Here is a 22,834-nt window from a genome sequence, read left to right as displayed (position 1 = left end):
AAAAGAAACTTTTACGAGAGCCTAGGAAGCTTACACACTATCGAAACGTAAACTTCCTTCTTCGAATTGATGCTATAGTAAAATCAGGAAGAAAGGCATCGATAAAAAAGGAAAATTTGTAGCAAAAGTTGTTGAACTTTAGCCCACGGTTTTTCCCAAAACGTCAAACACATTCACAACAATTCAGAAGGCAGCAGAAACAGTAACAACAACAAACCGAGACCTTTCGGCGTCATCGTCTTCATCGATCCAATTCAATCTAAGCAATCGGATGGTTTGTCGTTTTTTGACTGTGTCGGTCGTTTGGTCGGCTGATGAAGCGTAGTCAGCCATCATAATTTTCTTACTGGGATCATCAACAAAATCTAAAAAAAATGGAACGGAACCGAGCTACTACGATGGGTGGTTTTGCACTACTTTCTTCTAGATTCCGTTTGCTTGTATTGGTGTTGAAGGAAGAAAAAGACGATGATGCGCATGAACGGAACAACGCCAAAGTCGGGTTTCTGGTTCAGCGAGTAGCCTTGGTCCTACTATAGATCCTAGGACCAAGGATGGATGAACGCACAGCTTCTTCTTTCGAGTTGATGAAAAGAAGAATCCAATCCAAGCATCAATCTAGTAAAAATGCGGAAAACGAGAGGCTACTCTATTCGCTTGTAAACAAACCGGTCTCGCGGTGTTAGAGGAAGCAATAACAAAAATAAAAAAAAAAACTAGAAAGAGAGAGAAGAATCAAATCGGGTCCCGGGAAAATTGGACAGATAGCCGACCAAGGTCGCAGCTTTTTTAAAGTTTGACCATCGAAGTACTGTTGCTTCGGCTTGGTGTAAGAAATAAATCCATGGTATGTTTACAGGACGAATCCTCCGGTCAGTAAATACTACGATGATGTATGTGTGTTTAGGACACGAATAGACTGACCGTTTGTGGGCTTCTCGGGGCACTGAAGCTGATTAAAAAATAGCAGTCCCTCGACCGGGTAAAGGAATTTGTTAATTTCGGTAAGGCTACCGTAATTTTACTCGTCTGTTTGCGTCTGTTGTGTTTGCTCAAGTTTGTAACATATCTCATTCAAAAGTACCTTCCGAGATTCAGCCCCAAAAACTTAATATTGTACCCAAAAATTAATTTGGGTTTGTCATTACTCAACATTTGTAACAACTCAGGTAACAGCGTGTAAAAACGGCGAACTGTGATTAAAATCTATAAAAGTAATTTTTTGCTGTTGATAAAAATGATAAGTTCAATAGAATTTCGATACGTAGATGATTTAAAGAAAACTTACCTGGATTGCCATTCCACGCCGTTTCTGTGGATATAGAAAGGAAGACTCTATATTAGAATGGTACAAATTATTTTTTTTAAATTTCGTTATCGAATAACAGATTGTCAAAATCATCCAACTAATATGATGTTTTGTTTTGGTAAAACGAATTTTACCAATAAATTTTACTCCGGAATCCCGGACTTCCGAATTTCAAAGAAAAATTAGATAATAGATTGTCCGAAGTCAGTGTTCTGCTTTCAATTAACCAGCGATGTTTTTCAACATTTGTTTTAAATGCACAATACCACCACTTACATCGTCTTCTTCAAATCAAATGTTCTTCAAATCCGAAAAGTATAGGGAAGAATCATCCAGAAGAAGTTCTAAACACCAGCACTGATATTTCTCTGCAATTTCTACGTCAAATCTCACACACTAGTTTTTAGTAGATATCCTTCGTTGGATCTGCAACTATTTTCGGGGATTTTGCTCGAAACTATCAAAACTTCGCAATCATTACATCCAAATTTGTTTCTCTTCACGAATCTAATTTATCTTCGTCCACATATTTGTGTTTACATCATCGAGTCAAGTCAATATCCCAACTAGAAACTTAGTCCGATTTTCGTTCGATTGACGGGTGATCGGTCCGGAATCTCAAAAACAACACGATTTCGTACTGTCACAAAATTCTTTTAGACAATCTATAAATTAACGATTGCTGTCGCCGGAAACTAAAAAAAACACTCAAAATACAATGCATTAAAAAAAACAAGTGTACAATCGTTACAGTATTTTGTCATCCAGATACTGGTAACTTCCAAACAGAACTCAAACAAAAAAAACCATCAGTGTTTTAAAACAATGCTGATCGCGGTCCCTTAACCCGGATTTAACGAGACTTCTTCGAGGTCCTTCGAACCGGATCCAGCTACAATAACGACCTTCTTGTTCCAAACTGATGATTTTCAGCTGAAGCTAAAGCAATGCACAACGCTTTGGCACACAACAAATTTTTAATTTGTTCCAGCGCCTACTTTGTTTTTTCTTCATTTCAACTTCAGGCTAGATTCGAAAGAAATGCCACCGGAATTGAAATCTGTTGGAAATATTCTCACCAGCAGCAGCAGCGGCACATTTTCGACGTTTCCAGGGGCTCTAAACATCTAAAAACAAAGCCGTGCCCCGAAAAACGGATTCCACCCTCAATCTTCCGAAGAAGGTTAAAATCAGAAAAACCAATATTTGACCAGAGAGACGGTAGCTACCGACAAAAATTACCTCTTTAGTTTTTTTTTCTTTTGTTGCTTCTATCTTCTGTTCGTTAGTTCCAACCAACTTCGTTGGTGGGTTGTTAAAAACTTCATCGGTGCAGTTACAAATTTTTGATAAAAAAAAAAACTCGGAGACGGATTAGTTTAGTTCATCGGCACTCTGAGGTCAATATCTGGAATACTCGAAGGCAGGAGGCAAAAAATTAATAAACTTCAGATTCTTGACATTTTTTTTTTGGGCAAACCACAACCAGACCAGGGAACGTGTGTCAATTCCAACCAGATCAGGGTTAAACTTTTTGACATCATCGAATTTTTTGTTCTCAAGTCCATCACAGACTCCACCAGCAAACAGCTTCTAATTCTTGGTTGATGACTGGGAAGATTTGTCGGGTGTTGGTCGACAATGTAGCTTCATTTCGAAATCTGCTGAGCTACGTAAGTTGATGAGGGTCAAATTGCTGGTCTAGGTCCCATCACTGCCACTGCACTGGTTTGATCAACTCTCCTAACTGTCTATATCCTTTTCTGTGTCTCGAAGATTGGTGGTGAACCCAGAAGAGCTACCGGTGTTTAATGTCCGCTGTCAGATTGATTTGACCCGGGAGGTCTTGACATGTTGTGGGCTCAATCGTTTTGGCTTTTTTTTTCCCCTGTTGGGGTTTTTCTTGGGTGTCTGCCTACATTATTTGTGTTGGTCATAGTTTTTTTAATTGGAGGATTGCAAAAAATCCAATTTGTTTCAAATGAAAACGTTCACCTTTTCAAACTTAACTAACAATCATCGATTGAAAAAACATCGTACCTTTTTTAGAATAAAAATCTCGGTATAAGCCGTTTCAAATAAAGAAATTGTTAAAATAAATCTCATTATTGAACTGGATCTATTTTGATTTGAAATCTAAAATTTCAAAGATTTCTGTAGAATTTTTTTCAGCTTTTGAAAACCGGTTCGAAGGACCATAGTCAGAACAGGATTTTTCAGCTTTCCTGAAAGTCGAACCGGAAATTTAGTTATCAACCGTTTGGAATGAGTAAGCCTTGCTTTACCTGTAGGTTTACTATTGCCGCCAGCCCGTGGCGTAGAGGATAGCCTTCAAGTCTTCTAAGCCAGCGGGCATGAGATCGAATCCCGGTCACGGCACATATAGTACACTTTCTGTGGGTTGGTGGTTTTAGCATTTGTAAGATGCTAGCCATCATATCCTCGAAAGATGTACGCTTAGAATTAAGAAAAGGGAATCTCTTCGAGGAAACATCCAGTTTCATTGGATCCTGCATATGTTTGTGTTCGTGTTCGTTTGGTCTACTTAAATCCGGTTCGAAGAACCGCAATTAGAATTCTGTTTTAAATATATTCAGTCATTTTTTTTGGTTTCAATTCGTTTTGCTACTTGTTAGATGTTGAAGACATATACACTGAATGACACACTTAACACAATATCATATCACTGACCATATTATATCATCAATGATGTAAAGTTAAATCATTTTAATGCACAATAGTTAATTTTTCGAGGCTTTGTTATTGTACATTAAAAAAAAATAGATACGTCGTAGCTGTACACAGATGTCCTACAATCTAGTTTTTCATTTTTCTTTGTCAGAAATCCGGGCTTCCAAACTAAAATTTAGTGCTGGCGTGACAATACTTGTCGCGCCTGCACTAAATTTTACCTCGGATGTCAGACTTCCAACTTCCGAACTTACTTCAGACAAACAAACAAAAAAGTACTAGATTGTCTGTATGTCTGTCAGACTTCCGACAAAGAAAAGTGAAGTACTAAATTGTCGGAAGTCTGTGTTTTGTTACCTGTTTACCAGCGACGTTTCTAAAAATTTCATTTAAATGGAAAATATTATCGCGCCATCACTAAATTTAACTCCGGAAGTCCGAACTTCCAACTTCCGACCAAGGGAAAATGAAGTACTAAATTGTTGAAAGTCTGTGTTCAGCTGTCAGTTCACCAGCCACCACGTTTCTAAAACATTTATTAAAATTCACGATATAAATTCGACGGTCCAGACTCTCGACCTTCCGACAAAGAAAAGTGAAGTACTAGATTGTCGGAAGTCTGTGTTTTGCTGCCAGTTCACCAGCGACGTTTCTAATTTTTTTTTTAATGGACAATATAATAGCGCTAGAACTAAATTTTACTTCGCAAAGTCCCGACTTCCAGCTTCCGACGAATAAAAATGTTGTACTAGATTATCGGAAATATATGTTCTGCTGTCAGTTCACCAGCGACTTCTTAAAAAAGTTGATTTAATGCACGATACATGGAAAAGTAAACTGTTTGTAAGACTTGTCCAATGTCCGGACTTTGAGTCTTCTATGTACTTGGATCCGGCTCGAAGGACCCTGTAAAAAGCTCAATTCAGACAGTACAAGAATAGTTTCCGATCGACAAAAGGAATCCGGTTCGAAGTACCATGATCAACATGGCACTTGATCACTGAGCCTATCTAAATTATGGATGACCGGAAGATGGCGATCTGTTCGACATCACTTCATGTGATTCTAGACCTGGAAATTTTCAAATCCAAGGTTTTGTTATAAAAATACCTTTTTATAAGAACTATTTTCCAATTTTTTCAGATAACCATTGTTAAGTTAAACCTTTTTCTAAATAAAACTCATGTCTGAAGCTTGCTGGAAGGACCGATTGGAGACTGAACTAAATGACTCGCTTCAAAAATGGAATTACAAACATGACCATTAATTTTATAATCTTTTAATAAAGTTCCGTTGCTTCGTAAAATTTCAACTATGAAACAAAGTTGCAAATTTGAGAAAAAAAACAGTTTAAATAGGAGTTAGTCTTCGATTTGAATCCAGTTTAAAGGACATTGAGGATCAAGCTTTGACCTCCCAAGAGACTGTAGATAGAAGACGGCCTAAAGTTAAAACCTGATCAATGAATTACTTTTTTCCGGATAGTCTTTTTTGTTTCGATTATAATCGTTTAAACATCTTTATGTCATTCGCAATTTCTATCAACGATGCAGTTGGCAGACAGTCATTGAAGAACTTATCCGGTAAAACTGTTATCGATATTTACTCTTGGGCTCGAACTCACGGACATCGGCCCAGAAAGCAACTGACTTGCCAACTGAGCTATATTACAAGCCTGGATATTTTTCTGAAAGACTCAGATTGTTTTATGTGTATAAAAACTTCTATCGAAATCCGGTTCGGAAAACCGGGATTTTTAAAATGACTTTAATTCCACCGATATGTGGTGTTTGTAAAAGAACTGAGTGATTTTTTCATTAAGAGTCAACGAAGGGTAATTGTTCAAAAAATTTGAATTTTAAAGTTTGATTTCAATCCAAAACTATACAATCAACTATATTGAGCGATTCGTAATGACAATTCAACTTAAAACTTATATTTAACTTTGTTCAGAATCCGGCTCGAAGGACCGAAGGGCTCCTCTTTAATCATCTGTACCCTTGAAATTTGTACAGTTCCTTAACTTTTCTACTGATCAGTGTCCCGTTTTCCCTAAAATTGTCCCTAAGATTTTATTTTAGATTTCAAATCAGTTTTTTAAAGGTGAAGTCTTAACTGTAATTTGAATTTAAAATCAAATCCATTAAATCAACTACATGACAGAATCCGAAATCAAAATTTAAATTAACACCACAATCCGGTTCGAAGGACCATAATATTATTGGAGAATCTTTGGTCAAAGGCTTACAACTCTACGACGACGTTTCCATCGACTAGAATGCACCTTTTTCAGTGTTTTGTTTCAGTAAACAATCAAACAAACAAACCTGATTCCATTTTGAGAACCGTTTTGGCCGGGGACTTGGACGCCCGATCCGAGTCCTGCTGATGCTGTTGCTGCTTCTCCTGTTCTACCGGCGACGGAGATTGCAGTTGTTGCTGCTGTTGCTGATGCTGCTGCAGCAGCTGCAACTGCTGCTGATGATGGGGGTGCTGCGGATACAGCAGATGGGCCGCCGAAGGGCCCAGCGGATGGTGATGATGGAGCTGCGAGTGGTGATGCGCAGCAACACCGAAACCCAGCGGCTTGTTGCCAAACTTGTGCAACAAATCCAAACTGGTCAACTCACTGGCCACCGAGGGATCCAATTTGGCGGTTTCGTTTTTCTTCTTCTGTTGATTATCACGTGGAAACACTTTTATGTTAGATTTGAGGTTTGAAATTGGTTGGCAACTTGAAAGGTATTTTTTTATATTTTTTTTAGTTATTTACGAGTATTTGTTTTGTTCTAAAAGATTTGTACTTTCGTTAGATCGATTGTTGAAAAACTTTTATTCCTGCTTTATGGTCCTGTAAGGCACTTTCAGCTTAAGTTATTTTGTTTCTACACGATTGCTACAACGTTTTGTGGTTAAGTTAATAACATTTTGAGTTGATTTGTTGTTGTTTTTTTTTTGCTGAGGTATCCTTGTTGATTGAGCGCGTTATTTTTGTCCCGATAGCCGCCGCTTTAATCCCTGATGTCTGTTTTTCTCTGGACCGGAAACACTTGTTTTCACGCTACCGAGATTCACATAAACTAGTGCTACTGGAGCATGGCGCACCGGATCACGGGTCAGTTGGAAGGGTTGACCTCGATTGCCGAACACACATACGCAATCACAAATACGCTCACGCGGCGTCACGTTCTAATGTTGGACCCGAAGAAGATGTGGAGAGAAAACACGAGTGGCGGTCAACCGTGTGCGGATCGTAAATGAAATTGTAGGCAGCAGTGGGAGTCTGCCTGAAGCTGGACACAAACTTGCACTTGGTACAAAACTTTGGCTGGTTCCGCTCGGCGTACCTGAGTTAGCTGCTGTGGCTCTTCACCGATCACTGAACTTGCTCCGGATAATAATGGCAGCGACGAGGAATCACGACGCGCGAAAAATCACCGGCCGTTGCTGCGGTCATGTGGCGTTGCGACACACTGATGCCAGGATGACCATTAGCAGAAGGCGCAAAAGAAAAATAAAGGAAAATATGTTCCAAACGGATAGCGCGACGACACAACGGCGAAACTACGGTGACGACGACGACGAAACAGCGACCAAAACAAGAACAGTAGTACTAGCAATAACTTTCCGCGTTTGAGTTATCCCTCCGTTCATGGCACACTGCGGCGATCATCTGTTGTTCGTGGCCCGTGATGACAGCTCGCCTACCGTGTCTTCTTTTCGCCCAGTGGAAGCAAAGATTTCACCAACACCAATACGGCAGTGGGTGGCGTTGAAGAAGATACCCATTCCACCGCACACGGCCTATTTGGTCGGTCGGCGAGGAGAAGAACAAGCGATTCAAATCCCCACACACACCATCGCAGCAAGTTGACGCAATCAGAACGGGCCATCAAAGTGTGCCGGTGTGTGTGTGTATTCCTCCAACAGAAACTAGTTGCAGCACCGTGAAAAGGGGCGTGCCAGCCCTTCTACTACTGCTTTGCACCACCACCACACCATCGAAACAATAATCCAACAGAGGAAGAGAAGAAACCCTCATCGTCGTCACAGCTGAACGGCCAATCTGCTGCCAGCAGGCATAGCTAATGGGGAGGAGTTTTCGGAAAAATGGTTGTGTTGTGTTGTGTGACGGACGGGTTTCTGAAAAGAAGAAGCGAAACGAGAAAAAAACGCAGCACCACGCTACTTTTCACACACAATTTCATAATCAAAATCCATTTTATTGACACAATATTCCTCTCTTCGTTGAGTTTGGTTTGGTTCTCCGATTACAAACCTTTGGCCGAAAACCGGAATAATAACTGATTCCGGATCCTTTGCAGCGGAAAGGGAAGGGAAAGGAAAATCATGTTTTTCCCTTTTTCCTTACAGTTTCCTCAAGTTTGACGGTGTTTGTGCGTAAGCCCCCGTGAGTTTTTCGAGACAGAGCAAGACGGCTAGAGATGTCACCTTCATTCAAACAGACGACGAGGAGCAACGATGTGTGGAAAATGATGCACACACGCAGCTTTCCGCTGCGTGCGTTTGACAGATGGGTATCGGGAAAACCCCTCGTCAGTCAGTCGTCACAGCAAGCCTTGCTTCTTCACACGTGAAGGGAAAATTACGTGAATGAATCTACTACTACAATCTAGTCGAGTAGTCAGGAAAATGGGAAAGGAAAACAAGCAATCGAGGGCATAATAGATCAAAACCCCCGGTGGAAAACAAGCTCCCGGCACGGATCAATATCCTCGTTCGTTCCAGTTGTTGTTTTTCCTGTTCCTTCCTCTTCTGAATCTTTCTCACTTGGCTTTTCGGTGTTTTGTGGCTCATCGGCAGGACCCACGAGACGGTCATTCAAGTTTTGGGTTGTAGAGGCCTACCTTCCCCGATCATCGCCGTCATCATCAGAGATGGTTAGCAGCTAACGAAGCATTTTAATTTTTTTTTCTTTCGCTCCTCATTTGGAATTTGGTCGGTTCTGTTTTCCGTGACCGCCGCACTTCTCTTTTCCGGGATGCTCAAACACAGACAAACGGTGGACCTCGAACGGGGACAATAGATTATTTGCGGTGCTTACTGACATCGTCCGGCATCAGGATCTTCAGACCGGCAAGCCGACAGGTCGTCGTCGTGGGAACGGGTCAGTGGAAATAAATTTGACGCACTCAATTTTCGAATTGATGAAGATGGTTTTTTTTCTCTCCTAACTACCGTTACAACAGGGAGCAGAGACTGAGAATTTTTCCAAACAAATCATCCATCGTTTCGGTTCAATTCTTGAACCGGCCAAAAACGAGATCTTCTACACGTTGCCGTACAATATCTGAAGGTCGCATACACTTTCGGAGTGTGAATTGACTGATAAACGGGAATTTATTGTTTTAACGTTCTTCTGTAGCAGATTAAATTCTACAATATTACAAATATGTAACACAAAATGTGTTGGGTTCGTTTTCAGACCCACTAAGAGTTGATTTTCCGGCAACTTGTAGTCGGTTTGTCGTTTGAATTTTCTGCTCCTAAAAAATAATCGGTAATAATCGGTTTGAAGAGAATTGTTCTTCCCTGTGATCATCACACTCATCCGAAAAGGAAACGTTAAATTCACCTGGATTTTCACGTAGACGCTCAGTATGTGAATTTTTGATCGATTTACGTGAAGCACTTAAAAATTAATAGAAAATCACTTGATCTTTACGTGAAATTCACTTTGTTGCATGCGATCAAAACACATACACATGCGATATACGTGAAATGCCAGTGATCCACCAAGTATAGACGGGTTTGGTGATTTCTATGTGATATTCACGTAACTCTGAATGGATCATTCACGTAGCATCTATGTGAAAGAATACAGTATTCATAATGGCGTAGATCCAACAGTTCGGGCTGGAAGATAGTGACATTCTGCGGTGATGGAAAAGCTGATTTTTCGTAAGTTGTAAGAATTGGATTGTTTCGTTGATGTTTACATTTTTTGCTTTTTTTACAGGAATTGGATTTGGGGCCCAGCAACCGCGGCTCATCAATTGCCATTCCATCGGTGGTTTTTTTCATAAATTCAGTGAAGTGTTAATGTTCAGTTAAAGTGGTAAACTACAGTTACCATGGAATATGTGAAAATACATGTTTTGTGTTTTGAATTTCATTCGACATAATAAAACTTCTCTGCGAAATTAAAATATCTTTTTAATTCAAGATACGAACTAAAACACCCGCTACGTGCCTATCAATATGAAATCTACGTGAATTGCATGCAGCAGAACGAATTCCTTTTCCACGTACGCTTCAAGTGGAATTCATCCACAACACACATGAAAATTACGTGAATTCTGCTTGCTGCGCGAGCTCTGTTTGCCACCTGAAATTCACATAGATTCCACATGATTTTCAGGGTGGCAAAAATCTATGTACATTTTCACGTAGCGATAATGTGAATAGTTTTTTCAGTGCATCATTTGCGGTGTCTTTTTCTATTCTCATCTGTCGTACTTAATTTCATGCCCTATTCCAGGGGTGAGCAACCTTTTGAAGCAACGGGCCACTTTCGATTTGAAATTCTTTCGAGGGGCCGCATTATTAACAACATTTAGGTAAAAATAGTTTGGAAAGCTTTACAATTTTTTTTAAACAACGAATTTTTAACAAAAATAAACTGAAAAAGGATGAATAACACAAATTTATGTACTTGCATTAATATTTTTTTAAGTATAAGGTGATTAAATCTTGAGTAGAGATCCATAATGTTTAAATTGATTTGAAATGTTAGGCGAAAATTCTTTTTGACAAAAGGAAAACATCATTTGCTTCTTTTTATTTATTAAAAACGAAATTTTTTGAAAGTCTTTCTATGGTTCGTTAAAAGATTTGAATCGTTGTTTGAGAATACCTCGTTTGTTTCTTCGAACAAAGGCGATGGTAATTTTCAGAATAGGAGTAGGCGATGCCTTTTGCCAACCGCACGCGTTTTTCTCTTTGTCCGCGAAAATTTCATAAAATCCTTCATTTAACATCGGAAAATGGACATAAAATCGTTTAAAAGCGTTCAAAGTGAAGGCTGGGATAAAGTGTAAAAGTTTTCAGCTGAAAACCCCCGGTGAAATATATTTAATCTTATTTAATTTCATAAAAAGAGTAGCTTAACGGTAGGGACGAGGTTTTTGTTTTCTAATTCCAGCCGGAAACGTGTTTTTTTAGTGCTCGTCATTTTTTCCGGAAAATTTGCAGTTTTCATGTGAAACCATCCGTTGTTTACGCGGAAAATACTATCGCCGTATGATCGGGAACGGTTTGCATTAGTTGTGTTAGAATTATGTTAAAAATAGTGGTTTTGTGATTTTGGGTTTGTGCATCGAAGAATTTGTTTCTTGAAAACAATGTGTTGTGAGATTGAGGGGAACGCACGATTGCATCCAATAATTATTCTACAGAATCCAGCTTTATATTTAAAAATAAGAATGTCCGGATATGAACTGCAGTTGAAAAAAGAGTATTTATGGTGACTTTGGGTAGTGCGTTTTTTTGTTTCCTTCGCATGAAATGTGTTTGTCGCATGCTTGTCCTTTGGTTGCCAACGGAGGTTTAAGGCATGCTATGATTTTTTCGGTGGTAATTTTCTTATGGCGTTTCCTGGAGAACCAATGAAGTTTTGAGGGAGGTAGCTGCACTAAGATAAGTATCATTAAAAGAAACAATCAATTTTTGAAAAATTTGTCTCAGATGCCATTTATTTAATCCCTTTACATTTTTGATTTAGGAATTTGAACTGAATACGTTAACTTCTGATTAGGGTAGGTGTTCCTAATTAGGCATGTGTACCTAATGTTAACATACTTTTAAATTTTGACTGTTTTTGACGTTATTTTTCACTTATCACAATTATAAAAAAAAAATATAATGTAACTGATCATGTGAACTTTCATTTTACAAACAAATTAGTTCTAACTCACAGGATTTTTCGTAAAATCCAGATTTTTTCAAAGTATGTCCAAATTGAATGGGATTGTTAGCAAATTTCTTAAAAAACACATGTCTAGAAATGGAAGATTAAAGCTGAACTTGTCAACCGATTTTTTTTTTGAAATTTTTCGTCGGATTGTTTTTTATCATGATTTAAGTAATAAGTATGTTAGAACCATGTTTTTTTCGCGTAAAAACTGAAAAAAGCATATGTCCACAATTAGGAACACTATTTTCAATGTGTTCCTAATTATGGACAAAGTCAAAGGTTTCCAAACTATATCAAAGTCATAGAATGTATTTGAAATAAATTTGATTGATTGAATTGTGTTTTAACTTTATTTTCAACGATCTGTTAAAATAAACTGTTTTGAGCTAATAAAACATGTTTTTTTTTACTTCAGTGAATTTCAAAGCAAAAAATGTTGGAAAAATATTTTCTCCAGGTTGTAAAGAACGAACCCTTTGCGACAGAGTAGGAAACCATCAAGTTACAGAGAGCTTCTCAACGAGATCAGAATCGAAAGGAAAAATTAAAAAAAAAAAAACTCAATAAAATACGTTGTATACCGTCATATGGAGCATCATGCAACACTTTTCAACTTCAATGGCTTCTAAAAACCTAATGTCAACAGATAGTCCTACCGTTTGTGCATCAAAAGTTTAAAGGTTAATGGGACATAAAATTAACGTAGTCAGAAAAAATAATTGGTTCCACCAGTCATTTACAAAACATGCGATTCTCACCCTACTAAGAAAAAGGGGTAAGTTGCAAAAACCTTTGTTTTTTAATGAAAAATCAAAAAAAAAGTTTTAATGGTTATCGTTTTTGACATATTGGTGATGCCATTACGCATAAAGCACGATCTGCAGCTATATTTGTTTTTTTTTAGAAATAAAGTTTATATTTTTTCTGTCAAAGATTAAAAAAAAAGAAAGCATAAGGGTGATGTATACATTTAGAGATGAAAAATACTACAATTTTACATCATATTCTCGCATATGGAAACAAGATTTAAAATGTGAATCATTGATTTGCATGTCGATGCATGCCCAGTCTGATAACCGAATTTTAAAAATATATATTTTTTCAAATTAGATGATTGTCCGGAAAATCTTCATACACCAGCAGTGTTTATAGTGCAGTGTTTATATGCATGAATTTTGGGCACAGTCCCTAGTTCCGAATATTGACTTTTCAATAAGATTAGACTCACCAAGAATTGTCTGGAATTTTACCAAATGTTTTCACTGCATTTTGCAATTGAAATTGCGTGGAAAAAATTGAAACTGCCTTATAACAATTATGTAATTTGCATCCAAAACAATTTTTTGAGCCCAGTTTATGCAAATAAACTGATGTGTTCCGATGAAAAAAAGCTATGTATTTAAGTTTTGTGATTTTTATTGATGAATTCCCACATTTAATTGGATATTGCCTAGATTTTGGGTTGTAAACTTCGGAATCGAATTCCTGGATTTTGCAAAGTTTTAGGATAAAATAGCCCGGCTAAAAATAACCCGGAAATAATAACTTTTAATTTTTATGTAGAATTCAAACTTTAAAAATTTCACTAACGGAGATCTAGAATTAAAATATCAGAGTTTTATCATTCGGAATTTTCATTCAGATTCTCTAGTTGAATTACTAATAAATAATTGAAGAAAGACATCATATAGTTACGGTTAAGGATTCAGTTTTAAAATGCTTTTTGTCATTTTTGTCATTTTTATCATTTTTGTCATTTTTGTCATTTTTGTCATTTTTGTCATTTTTGTCATTTTTTTCGTTTTTGTCATTTTTGTCATTTTTGTCATTTTTGTCATTTTTGTCTTTTTAGTCATATTTGTCATTTTTGTCATTTTTGTCATTTTTTTCGTTTTTGTCATTTTTGTCATTTTTGTCATTTTTGTCATTTTAGTCATTTTAGTCATTTTTGTCATTTTTGTCATTTTTGTCATTTTTGTCATTTTTGTCATTTTTGTCATTTTTGTCATTTTTGTCATTTTTGTCATTTTTGTCATTTTTGTCATTTTTGTCATTTTTGTCATTTTTGTCATTTTTGTCATTTTTGTCATTTTTGTCATTTTTGTCATTTTTGTCATTTTTGTCATTTTTGTCATTTTTGTCATTTTTGTCATTTTTGTCATTTTTGTCATTTTTGTCATTTTTGTCATTTTTGTCATTTTTGTCATTTTTGTCATTTTTGTCATTTTTGTCATTTTTGTCATTTTTGTCATTTTTGTCATTTTTGTCATTTTTGTCATTTTTGTCATTTTTGTCATTTTTGTCATTTTTGTCATTTTTGTCATTTTTGTCATTTTTGTCATTTTTGTCATTTTTGTCATTTTTGTCATTTTTGTCATTTTTGTCATTTTTGTCATTTTTGTCATTTTTGTCATTTTTGTCATTTTTGTCATTTTTGTCATTTTTGTCATTTTTGTCATTTTTGTCATTTTTGTCATTTTTGTCATTTTTGTCATTTTTGTCATTTTTGTCATTTTTGTCATTTTTGTCATTTTTGTCATTTTTGTCATTTTTGTCATTTTTGTCATTTTTGTCATTTTTGTCATTTTTGTCATTTTTGTCATTTTTGTCATTTTTGTCATTTTTGTCATTTTTGTCATTTTTGTCATTTTTGTCATTTTTGTCATTTTTGTCATTTTTGTCATTTTTGTCATTTTTGTCATTTTTGTCATTTTTGTCATTTTTGTCATTTTTGTCATTTTTGTCATTTTTGTCATTTTTGTCATTTTTGTCATTTTTGTCATTTTTGTCATTTTTGTCATTTTTGTCATTTTTGTCATTTTTGTCATTTTTGTCATTTTTGTCATTTTTGTCATTTTTGTCATTTTTGTCATTTTTGTCATTTTTGTCATTTTTGTCATTTTTGTCATTTTTGTCATTTTTGTCATTTTTGTCATTTTTGTCATTTTTGTCATTTTTGTCATTTTTGTCATTTTTGTCATTTTTGTCATTTTTGTCATTTTTGTCATTTTTGTCATTTTTGTCATTTTTGTCATTTTTGTCATTTTTGTCATTTTTGTCATTTTTGTCATTTTTGTCATTTTTGTCATTTTTGTCATTTTTGTCATTTTTGTCATTTTTGTCATTTTTGTCATTTTTGTCATTTTTGTCATTTTTGTCATTTTTGTCATTTTTGTCATTTTTGTCATTTTTGTCATTTTTGTCATTTTTGTCATTTTTGTCATTTTTGTCATTTTTGTCATTTTTGTCATTTTTGTCATTTTTGTCATTTTTGTCATTTTTGTCATTTTTGTCATTTTTGTCATTTTTGTCATTTTTGTCATTTTTGTCATTTTTGTCATTTTTGTCATTTTTGTCATTTTTGTCATTTTTGTCATTTTTGTCATTTTTGTCATTTTTGTCATTTTTGTCATTTTTGTCATTTTTGTCATTTTTGTCATTTTTGTCATTTTTGTCATTTTTGTCATTTTTGTCATTTTTGTCATTTTTGTCATTTTTGTCATTTTTGTCATTTTTGTCATTTTTGTCATTTTTGTCATTTTTGTCATTTTTGTCATTTTTGTCATTTTTGTCATTTTTGTCATTTTTGTCATTTTTGTCATTTTTGTCATTTTTGTCATTTTTGTCATTTTTGTCATTTTTGTCATTTTTGTCATTTTTGTCATTTTTGTCATTTTTGTCATTTTTGTCATTTTTGTCATTTTTGTCATTTTTGTCATTTTTGTCATTTTTGTCATTTTTGTCATTTTTGTCATTTTTGTCATTTTTGTCATTTTTGTCATTTTTGTCATTTTTGTCATTTTTGTCATTTTTGTCATTTTTGTCATTTTTGTCATTTTTGTCATTTTTGTCATTTTTGTCATTTTTGTCATTTTTGTCATTTTTGTCATTTTTGTCATTTTTGTCATTTTTGTCATTTTTGTCATTTTTGTCATTTTTGTCATTTTTGTCATTTTTGTCATTTTTGTCATTTTTGTCATTTTTGTCATTTTTGTCATTTTTGTCATTTTTGTCATTTTTGTCATTTTTGTCATTTTTGTCATTTTTGTCATTTTTGTCATTTTTGTCATTTTTGTCATTTTTGTCATTTTTGTCATTTTTGTCATTTTTGTCATTTTTGTCATTTTTGTCATTTTTGTCATTTTTGTCATTTTTGTCATTTTTGTCATTTTTGTCATTTTTGTCATTTTTGTCATTTTTGTCATTTTTGTCATTTTTGTCATTTTTGTCATTTTTGTCATTTTTGTCATTTTTGTCATTTTTGTCATTTTTGTCATTTTTGTCATTTTTGTCATTTTTGTCATTTTTGTCATTTTTGTCATTTTTGTCATTTTTGTCATTTTTGTCATTTTTGTCATTTTTGTCATTTTTGTCATTTTTGTCATTTTTGTCATTTTTGTCATTTTTGTCATTTTTGTCATTTTTGTCATTTTTGTCATTTTTGTCATTTTTGTCATTTTTGTCATTTTTGTCATTTTTGTCATTTTTGTCATTTTTGTCATTTTTGTCATTTTTGTCATTTTTGTCATTTTTGTCATTTTTGTCATTTTTGTCATTTTTGTCATTTTTGTCATTTTTGTCATTTTTGTCATTTTTGTCATTTTTGTCATTTTTGTCATTTTTGTCATTTTTGTCATTTTTGTCATTTTTGTCATTTTTGTCATTTTTGTCATTTTTGTCATTTTTGTCATTTTTGTCATTTTTGTCATTTTTGTCATTTTTGTCATTTTTGTCATTTTTGTCATTTTTGTCATTTTTGTCATTTTTGTCATTTTTGTCATTTTTGTCATTTTTGTCATTTTTGTCATTTTTGTCATTTTTGTCATTTTTGTCATTTTTGTCATTTTTGTCATTTTTGTCATTTTTGTCATTTTTGTCATTTTTGTCATTTTTGTCATTTTTGTCATTTTTGTCATTTTTGTCATTTTTGTCATTTTTGTCATTTTTGTCATTTTTGTCATTTTTGTCATTTTTGTCATTTTTGTCATTTTTGTCATTTTTGTCATTTTTGTCATTTTTGTCATTTTTGTCATTTTTGTCATTTTTGTCATTTTTGTCATTTTTGTCATTTTTGTCATTTTTGTCATTTTTGTCATTTTTGTCATTTTTGTCATTTTTGTCATTTTTGTCATTTTTGTCATTTTTGTCATTTTTGTCATTTTTGTCATTTTTGTCATTTTTGTCATTTTTGTCATTTTTGTCATTTTTGTCATTTTTGTCATTTTTGTCATTTTTGTCATTTTTGTCATTTTTGTCATTTTTGTCATTTTTGTCATTTTTGTCATTTTTGTCATTTTTGTCATTTTTGTCATTTTTGTCATTTTTGTCATTTTTGTCATTTTTGTCATTTTTGTCATTTTTGTCATTTTTGTCATTTTTGTCATTTTTGTCATTTTTGTCATTTTTGTCATTTTTGTCATTTTTGTCATTTTTGTCATTTTTGTCATTTTTGTCATTTTTGTCATTTTTGTCATTTTTGTCATTTTTGTCATTTTTGTCATTTTTGTCATTTTTGTCATTTTTGTCATTTTTGTCATTTTTGTCATTTTTGTCATTTTTGTCATTTTTGTCATTTTTGTCATTTTTGTCATTTTTGTCATTTTTGTCATTTTTGTCATTTTTGTCATTTTTGTCATTTTTGTCATTTTTGTCATTTTTGTCATTTTTGTCATTTTTGTCATTTTTGTCATTTTTGTCATTTTTGTCATTTTTGTCATTTTTGTCATTTTTGTCATTTTTGTCATTTTTGTCATTTTTGTCATTTTTGTCATTTTTGTCATTTTTGTCATTTTTGTCATTTTTGTCATTTTTGTCATTTTTGTCATTTTTGTCATTTTTGTCATTTTTGTCATTTTTGTCATTTTTGTCATTTTTGTCATTTTTGTCATTTTTGTCATTTTTGTCATTTTTGTCATTTTTGTCATTTTTGTCATTTTTGTCATTTTTGTCATTTTTGTCATTTTTGTCATTTTTGTCATTTTTGTCATTTTTGTCATTTTTGTCATTTTTGTCATTTTTGTCATTTTTGTCATTTTTGTCATTTTTGTCATTTTTGTCATTTTTGTCATTTTTGTCATTTTTGTCATTTTTGTCATTTTTGTCATTTTTGTCATTTTTGTCATTTTTGTCATTTTTGTCATTTTTGTCATTTTTGTCATTTTTGTGATGTTTTAATATTCAAAATAACTTTCATTTTGAGAATGTGCTACTATAAAAATATTATTCAAATAGACTGCTTCATAAAAAAGAATTCATCGTTATCTCGAGATTCAAACTTATGTGGCTCGAACCTCGCGGGACCCAACCTTCGGTGACATACATAGTTGACATTTATTTATGATACGCCCGAGCAAACCGAAGGGAAACGAAAAACAGCAAAAAAAAAGCTAGAAGCAAAAAAAATTCAGCCACAAAAGAAATGCTATGATGCGCCATGTGAGGAAGTCCTAGTGAAAAGCCGAGAAAAACAAAACCATTTCTATGGACTCACATTTTTTCTTCTTTCCTTCTGTCACCACCATCGGCTTACTTCGATTCCGCTTGAAGCACATTATTTAAATGAAAAACAAATGATCGAGTATCCATTTAACAAAAGCCGAAAATGCCGCCTACAACCAGTCTCAGATGTTGTGTTTTACTGAACGTAGCCAAACATGGTTTGCTATGATATTTACGAGGAAGAATCTAGTTGACATCCACGAGGGCCCTTTAGCGACTTTCGGAGACTCCGGAATATGTAACTATGAATAACAAACCAGATGACATGATGATGTATGACGTGTGGGAACGTGTCCTATTTCCATGTCCCTGGTCGGCCAGTCGGCTTCGTTGTTACGGAAAAAGGATTTTTGGTTGGGTCGGAGTGTTCCTTGAATTTGGACCATGGTTCCATCTGTTTCGAATGCGTCTTTTGAGTAGTTTTACTAGTAATAATAAGAAGAAAGAATATGTCAACCTACTCTTGACTGACGTTTGTCTCGAAACACTTGATTTGAATTTTGATTCCAGCTTAAATTTTTGAGATCCCAAATTCTAGCTTTAAATTTTGAGACGATATTCCTCTTGACTCGACTGATTTTAATTCCAAATTTCTAAAATAATGAACCTTATTAAAAATCAATATAAAATAATGATTGAAGATAGTCAATAAAAAAAAGTCCGAAACGTCGGACATAATTTACATAAATGTATAGTATTTTTTGATCATGAAATGTAACTGTGATTAATCACTCGAAAACTGTAAATGTGAATGTCAGCAAAGAAAATAAGGTGGATTCTTATTAAGTTTTAGCAATAGTTAGACATATGTTTGTTTTAGAAGCTTCGAAAAACTTCCAGCTTAAAACGTCTAGAAATTAATGCCATCATTTATTACTTCATTTGAATTTTGACAGTCAATTTCATCATCCTGGCACCAAATTATGCATGGAAAATATTCCCATTCTATTAACATTCCAATGAGATAACTTTCAGTCGCGGAGCCGTTTTTCAAATGGGGTTCACCGAAATAATTGAGAATCGGAGGAAAAAGTTTGTCCAAACGTAGGGCAAAACATAAATCATCACTCTGATGCGGTGAATAGTATAGTCATTTGTCACTGTGTGTTTTTTTTCTCTATTCTATAAAATTTAGCTCCGAGTGGTAGGCGATGACATATTTTGACGGGCTTTCTGAATTGAACAAAAAAAAAACATCCATTACAAAACTCAATCTAGTAATCATCCCCTTTCATTGTACGATGATTGAACTTGCGCGCCTGCTTCACCTTCTGGCTAATTTTTATTTTCCTTCACCGAGCGCGGCGGCACCGATTGCTATGATCTTGGATTTAAAATAACATTTTTTGTCCCTCATTCGCCTTCGAAAGAAGCCCGACCCGAGGATAAATCCGGGAAAAACAATCTCTGTTTTGCTGCCTGCTACAATAAATAATGCTCCGCCATTCGTCGTCTGCTGCGGTAAAATGTCACCAGCGGTGGATTCCCACATATGTCTTTCTCCGGTTGGAGTTTTTTTTTTGCTGAACTCCGGGCATGTATCAACATAACACATAACTCTCGGGTATCAACGCAATCTGATCGTCGGCATTCCGTCCGGGCAAAGGAAAAATAACCTCAGAAAAGTATGTTCATGATCCTCTGGGATAACGAGAGAGAAAAAAAAATGTGTTTAATAGCCACAGTAACAAAAAGCGGTACAATACCGAGTACAAATGTCAGCAACATCACAAACGATGCGGTACCGACTAATCCCTCAATTTTTTAAAAATGTGCAAAAAAAAATAAAAAAAATAGAACAGAACTGCCTTTTTCCAGATTGCAATCCAACAGTCGTATAAATTCTTATTTATATCCCACAAATTTTTTTTTATACTATGGAATTCTAAAACTTAAAATTGGAATAAAAATTTATCTCACTAAAATTGACATTCGCAAGATTTAAGCGACAGCGACTGTCGGGGATTTTTATTAATTTTCAAAAACATCCGGTGCTGCGACACGCTTACCGGAAGTTGCCGAAACGTGTCAGCCGAAATCGTCCAGCAGCAGGCAGCAAAGAAGCACCCTTTGCTTCAATCCTTTTCCCGCGAATCTTTTATCCCTCCGCTAAATTTGAACCGGTTTCGTACGATCACAGGGTATCATCGTTTCGATTTAAGCAATAAAATGGGATTCAGAGAAATTGTCATCGTGTTGACAGCGGCGACGAACTCCCAGTTTTGTCAAAGGAAGAAGCAACAGTCGTTGACTTCCGGTTGAAGAGAGCAAACTATATTTCACGATATGGGAATAAGCATTAATATTTATCTATTTATAGAACAAAAACTCTCGTCACAAATCAAGAAAAAAAAAACAATATTTATGAACTAAATATGGCTCCATTTGCTTGATCAGATTTCGAGCTATACTCACTTTTCTTCTTCCCGTTTCTCCTCTGGAAGAAGGAAAAGTCTTGAATCATAAAAACCAACCAGCTCTCATGTAAAATATAGTTTCTTTAGCATGAAAAGTTTTAAAAACTATGCGACAAAACCTTCCCCATTCCCGGCCCTGTACTGTATGGAATCTCTCATATAAAAAAATACAAACATTTTTCGTACTCGAATACTTTTTTTTTCAAATTTGGTTCCATTTGTATCCAACAAAGAAAGTTCTCAAGTCTCTTTTTTTTTAATAACCATAGAATCATTTCTCGTACCCTAATACTCTCCCCTATACAATTTGGTTAAATTTATTTGATAAGCTCTTGAGTTTATCAAAACAAACAAGAAATATTTATTGTATTGAAAATTGAAATACTTTTCCCAATTTGTTACCATCTGCTAGATTAACACTCGAGTTATTAAAAAATTGCATGGGAGCTCCCCTCCCCCTTTCCTACCGAATCAGTGAAAGTAGGAAGAAACCTTAAACAATCATAGAAAAAAATTCTACTCAAATACCATCTTCTAAATTATTTAAAAAAATAAGTTCTCGAGTGATCCAAAAATATTGTACGACAACATCCCTCCTCCTTCCTCTCTTCCCGTTGGAGAGAGAGAAGGGTCTCGAAGTATAAAAAAAACATTTCTCGTACTCGAATATACTTCCATGATAAATTTGGTTTATTTATTTGATTAGTTCTCGAGAAATGCATAAAAGGGAGACTCCTCTTCCCAGTGAAAGGACAGATGGATCTCAAACATCGTAGAAACTTGACTCGTAACCTTATACCTTCCAATGCGAAATTTTGATTCATTTGCATGATGAGTTATCGAATAATGCATTAAATTATGTGGAAGACCCCCTCCCCCCTTTGTATCTCCCCAATCGAAGAGAGCTGAGTCCCAAATAATCACTTTTCTCGTACCTAAATAACCACCCATGTAAAATTTGGTTCCATTTTCTTGAATATTTCTCGAATTTTGCAAAAAATTGTATGGGAGGTCAGTCCCTCTTCTCTATCTCAACACTGGAAAGAGGGACACATGCCAAATTTGGTTCCGTTTGCTTGATTGTTTCTCGAATTGTGCGAAAATTAGTATTGAAGCCCCCCTCTCCGCTTCCTAATTCCCCATTGGAAGGAGGGAGGGGTACCAAACAATCATAGAAACATTCATCGTCCCGAAATACACTCCCATGTCAAATTTGGTTCTATTTGCATGATCAGTTCTCGAGTTATGAAAACTTATTACATTTATTTGAGAGACCCCCTCACCCCTTCCAGGGATAGGGAGGGGTCCCAAACCATTATAGGAACCTTCCCCGGCCTCCAATACCCCATCTGCCAAGTTTCACGCAAATCGGTCCAGTAGTTTTCGAATCTATAGGGAACAGACAGACAGACAGACAGACAGACAGACAGACAGACAGACAGAAATTCATTTTTATATATATATAGATAGATCAGTTTTAAAAATCCACCCGCACGTTTTTGCAATAAACGCTCATGAAGTTGAGAAAAAATTAAACTTAAAGTTGCAATAAGTTGCAAAAAGCAATACTTTACAACTTTTTAGTGCAAAGTAAAGCTCTATCTATTGAAATAAAAAAGTTATAATTTTCTTTTTTTTATAGTGAACTTTGACTAACTTTTGATGCTTTCTAGTTATGAAGCATGTTTTGAAGAGACTCAAGTAATAAAATGAAAAACAGAGGCGCTAAGAAAAAAAATCCACAGTTAGCCATTTCGGACCACTGTGCATTGGAACTCGTTCTACTTAGCCACGCCAGCGACCATGAAATTTGAATTGCATTAAATGATTTGGCACAATATAGTATTATATTTTTTATTAAAACCATGAGAAAATTGTGGTAGTGTTGAAGACTTTCGGGCTTAATGATTTAAGGTGAATATGAGTAGTCAAACAAGCTAAGCTCAGCAACAATTTGAGAAATCAAATCTTTTACTGTGAGAA

General features: G+C 34.6%; 2 protein-coding genes across 2 annotated transcripts in view; one reads left to right on the top strand and one right to left on the bottom strand.

The window, feature by feature from the left end:
- Positions 1 to 7,843, bottom strand: part of LOC129740059 (paired box protein Pax-1) — a 107,882-nt gene extending 100,039 nt beyond the window's left edge. The window contains exons 1-2 of the mRNA XM_055731651.1: positions 6,328 to 7,843; positions 1,289 to 1,312 (exon numbers count right to left, since the gene is read on the bottom strand). Of these exons, the coding sequence (XP_055587626.1) occupies positions 1,289 to 1,312; positions 6,328 to 6,337 (34 nt within the window). The 5' untranslated portion in view covers positions 6,338 to 7,843. The remainder of the gene's footprint in view (positions 1 to 1,288; positions 1,313 to 6,327) is intronic.
- Positions 1 to 22,834, top strand: part of LOC129740062 (high affinity copper uptake protein 1) — a 409,058-nt gene that overhangs the window by 353,077 nt on the left and 33,147 nt on the right. The window lies entirely within an intron of this gene.

This window comes from Uranotaenia lowii, chromosome 1, assembly GCF_029784155.1.
Source record: "Uranotaenia lowii strain MFRU-FL chromosome 1, ASM2978415v1, whole genome shotgun sequence".
Taxonomy (NCBI): Eukaryota; Metazoa; Arthropoda; class Insecta; order Diptera; family Culicidae; genus Uranotaenia; species Uranotaenia lowii.
The sequence above is the reverse complement of the archived record's forward strand: the minus strand, read 5'-3'. Positions and strand labels throughout refer to the sequence as shown.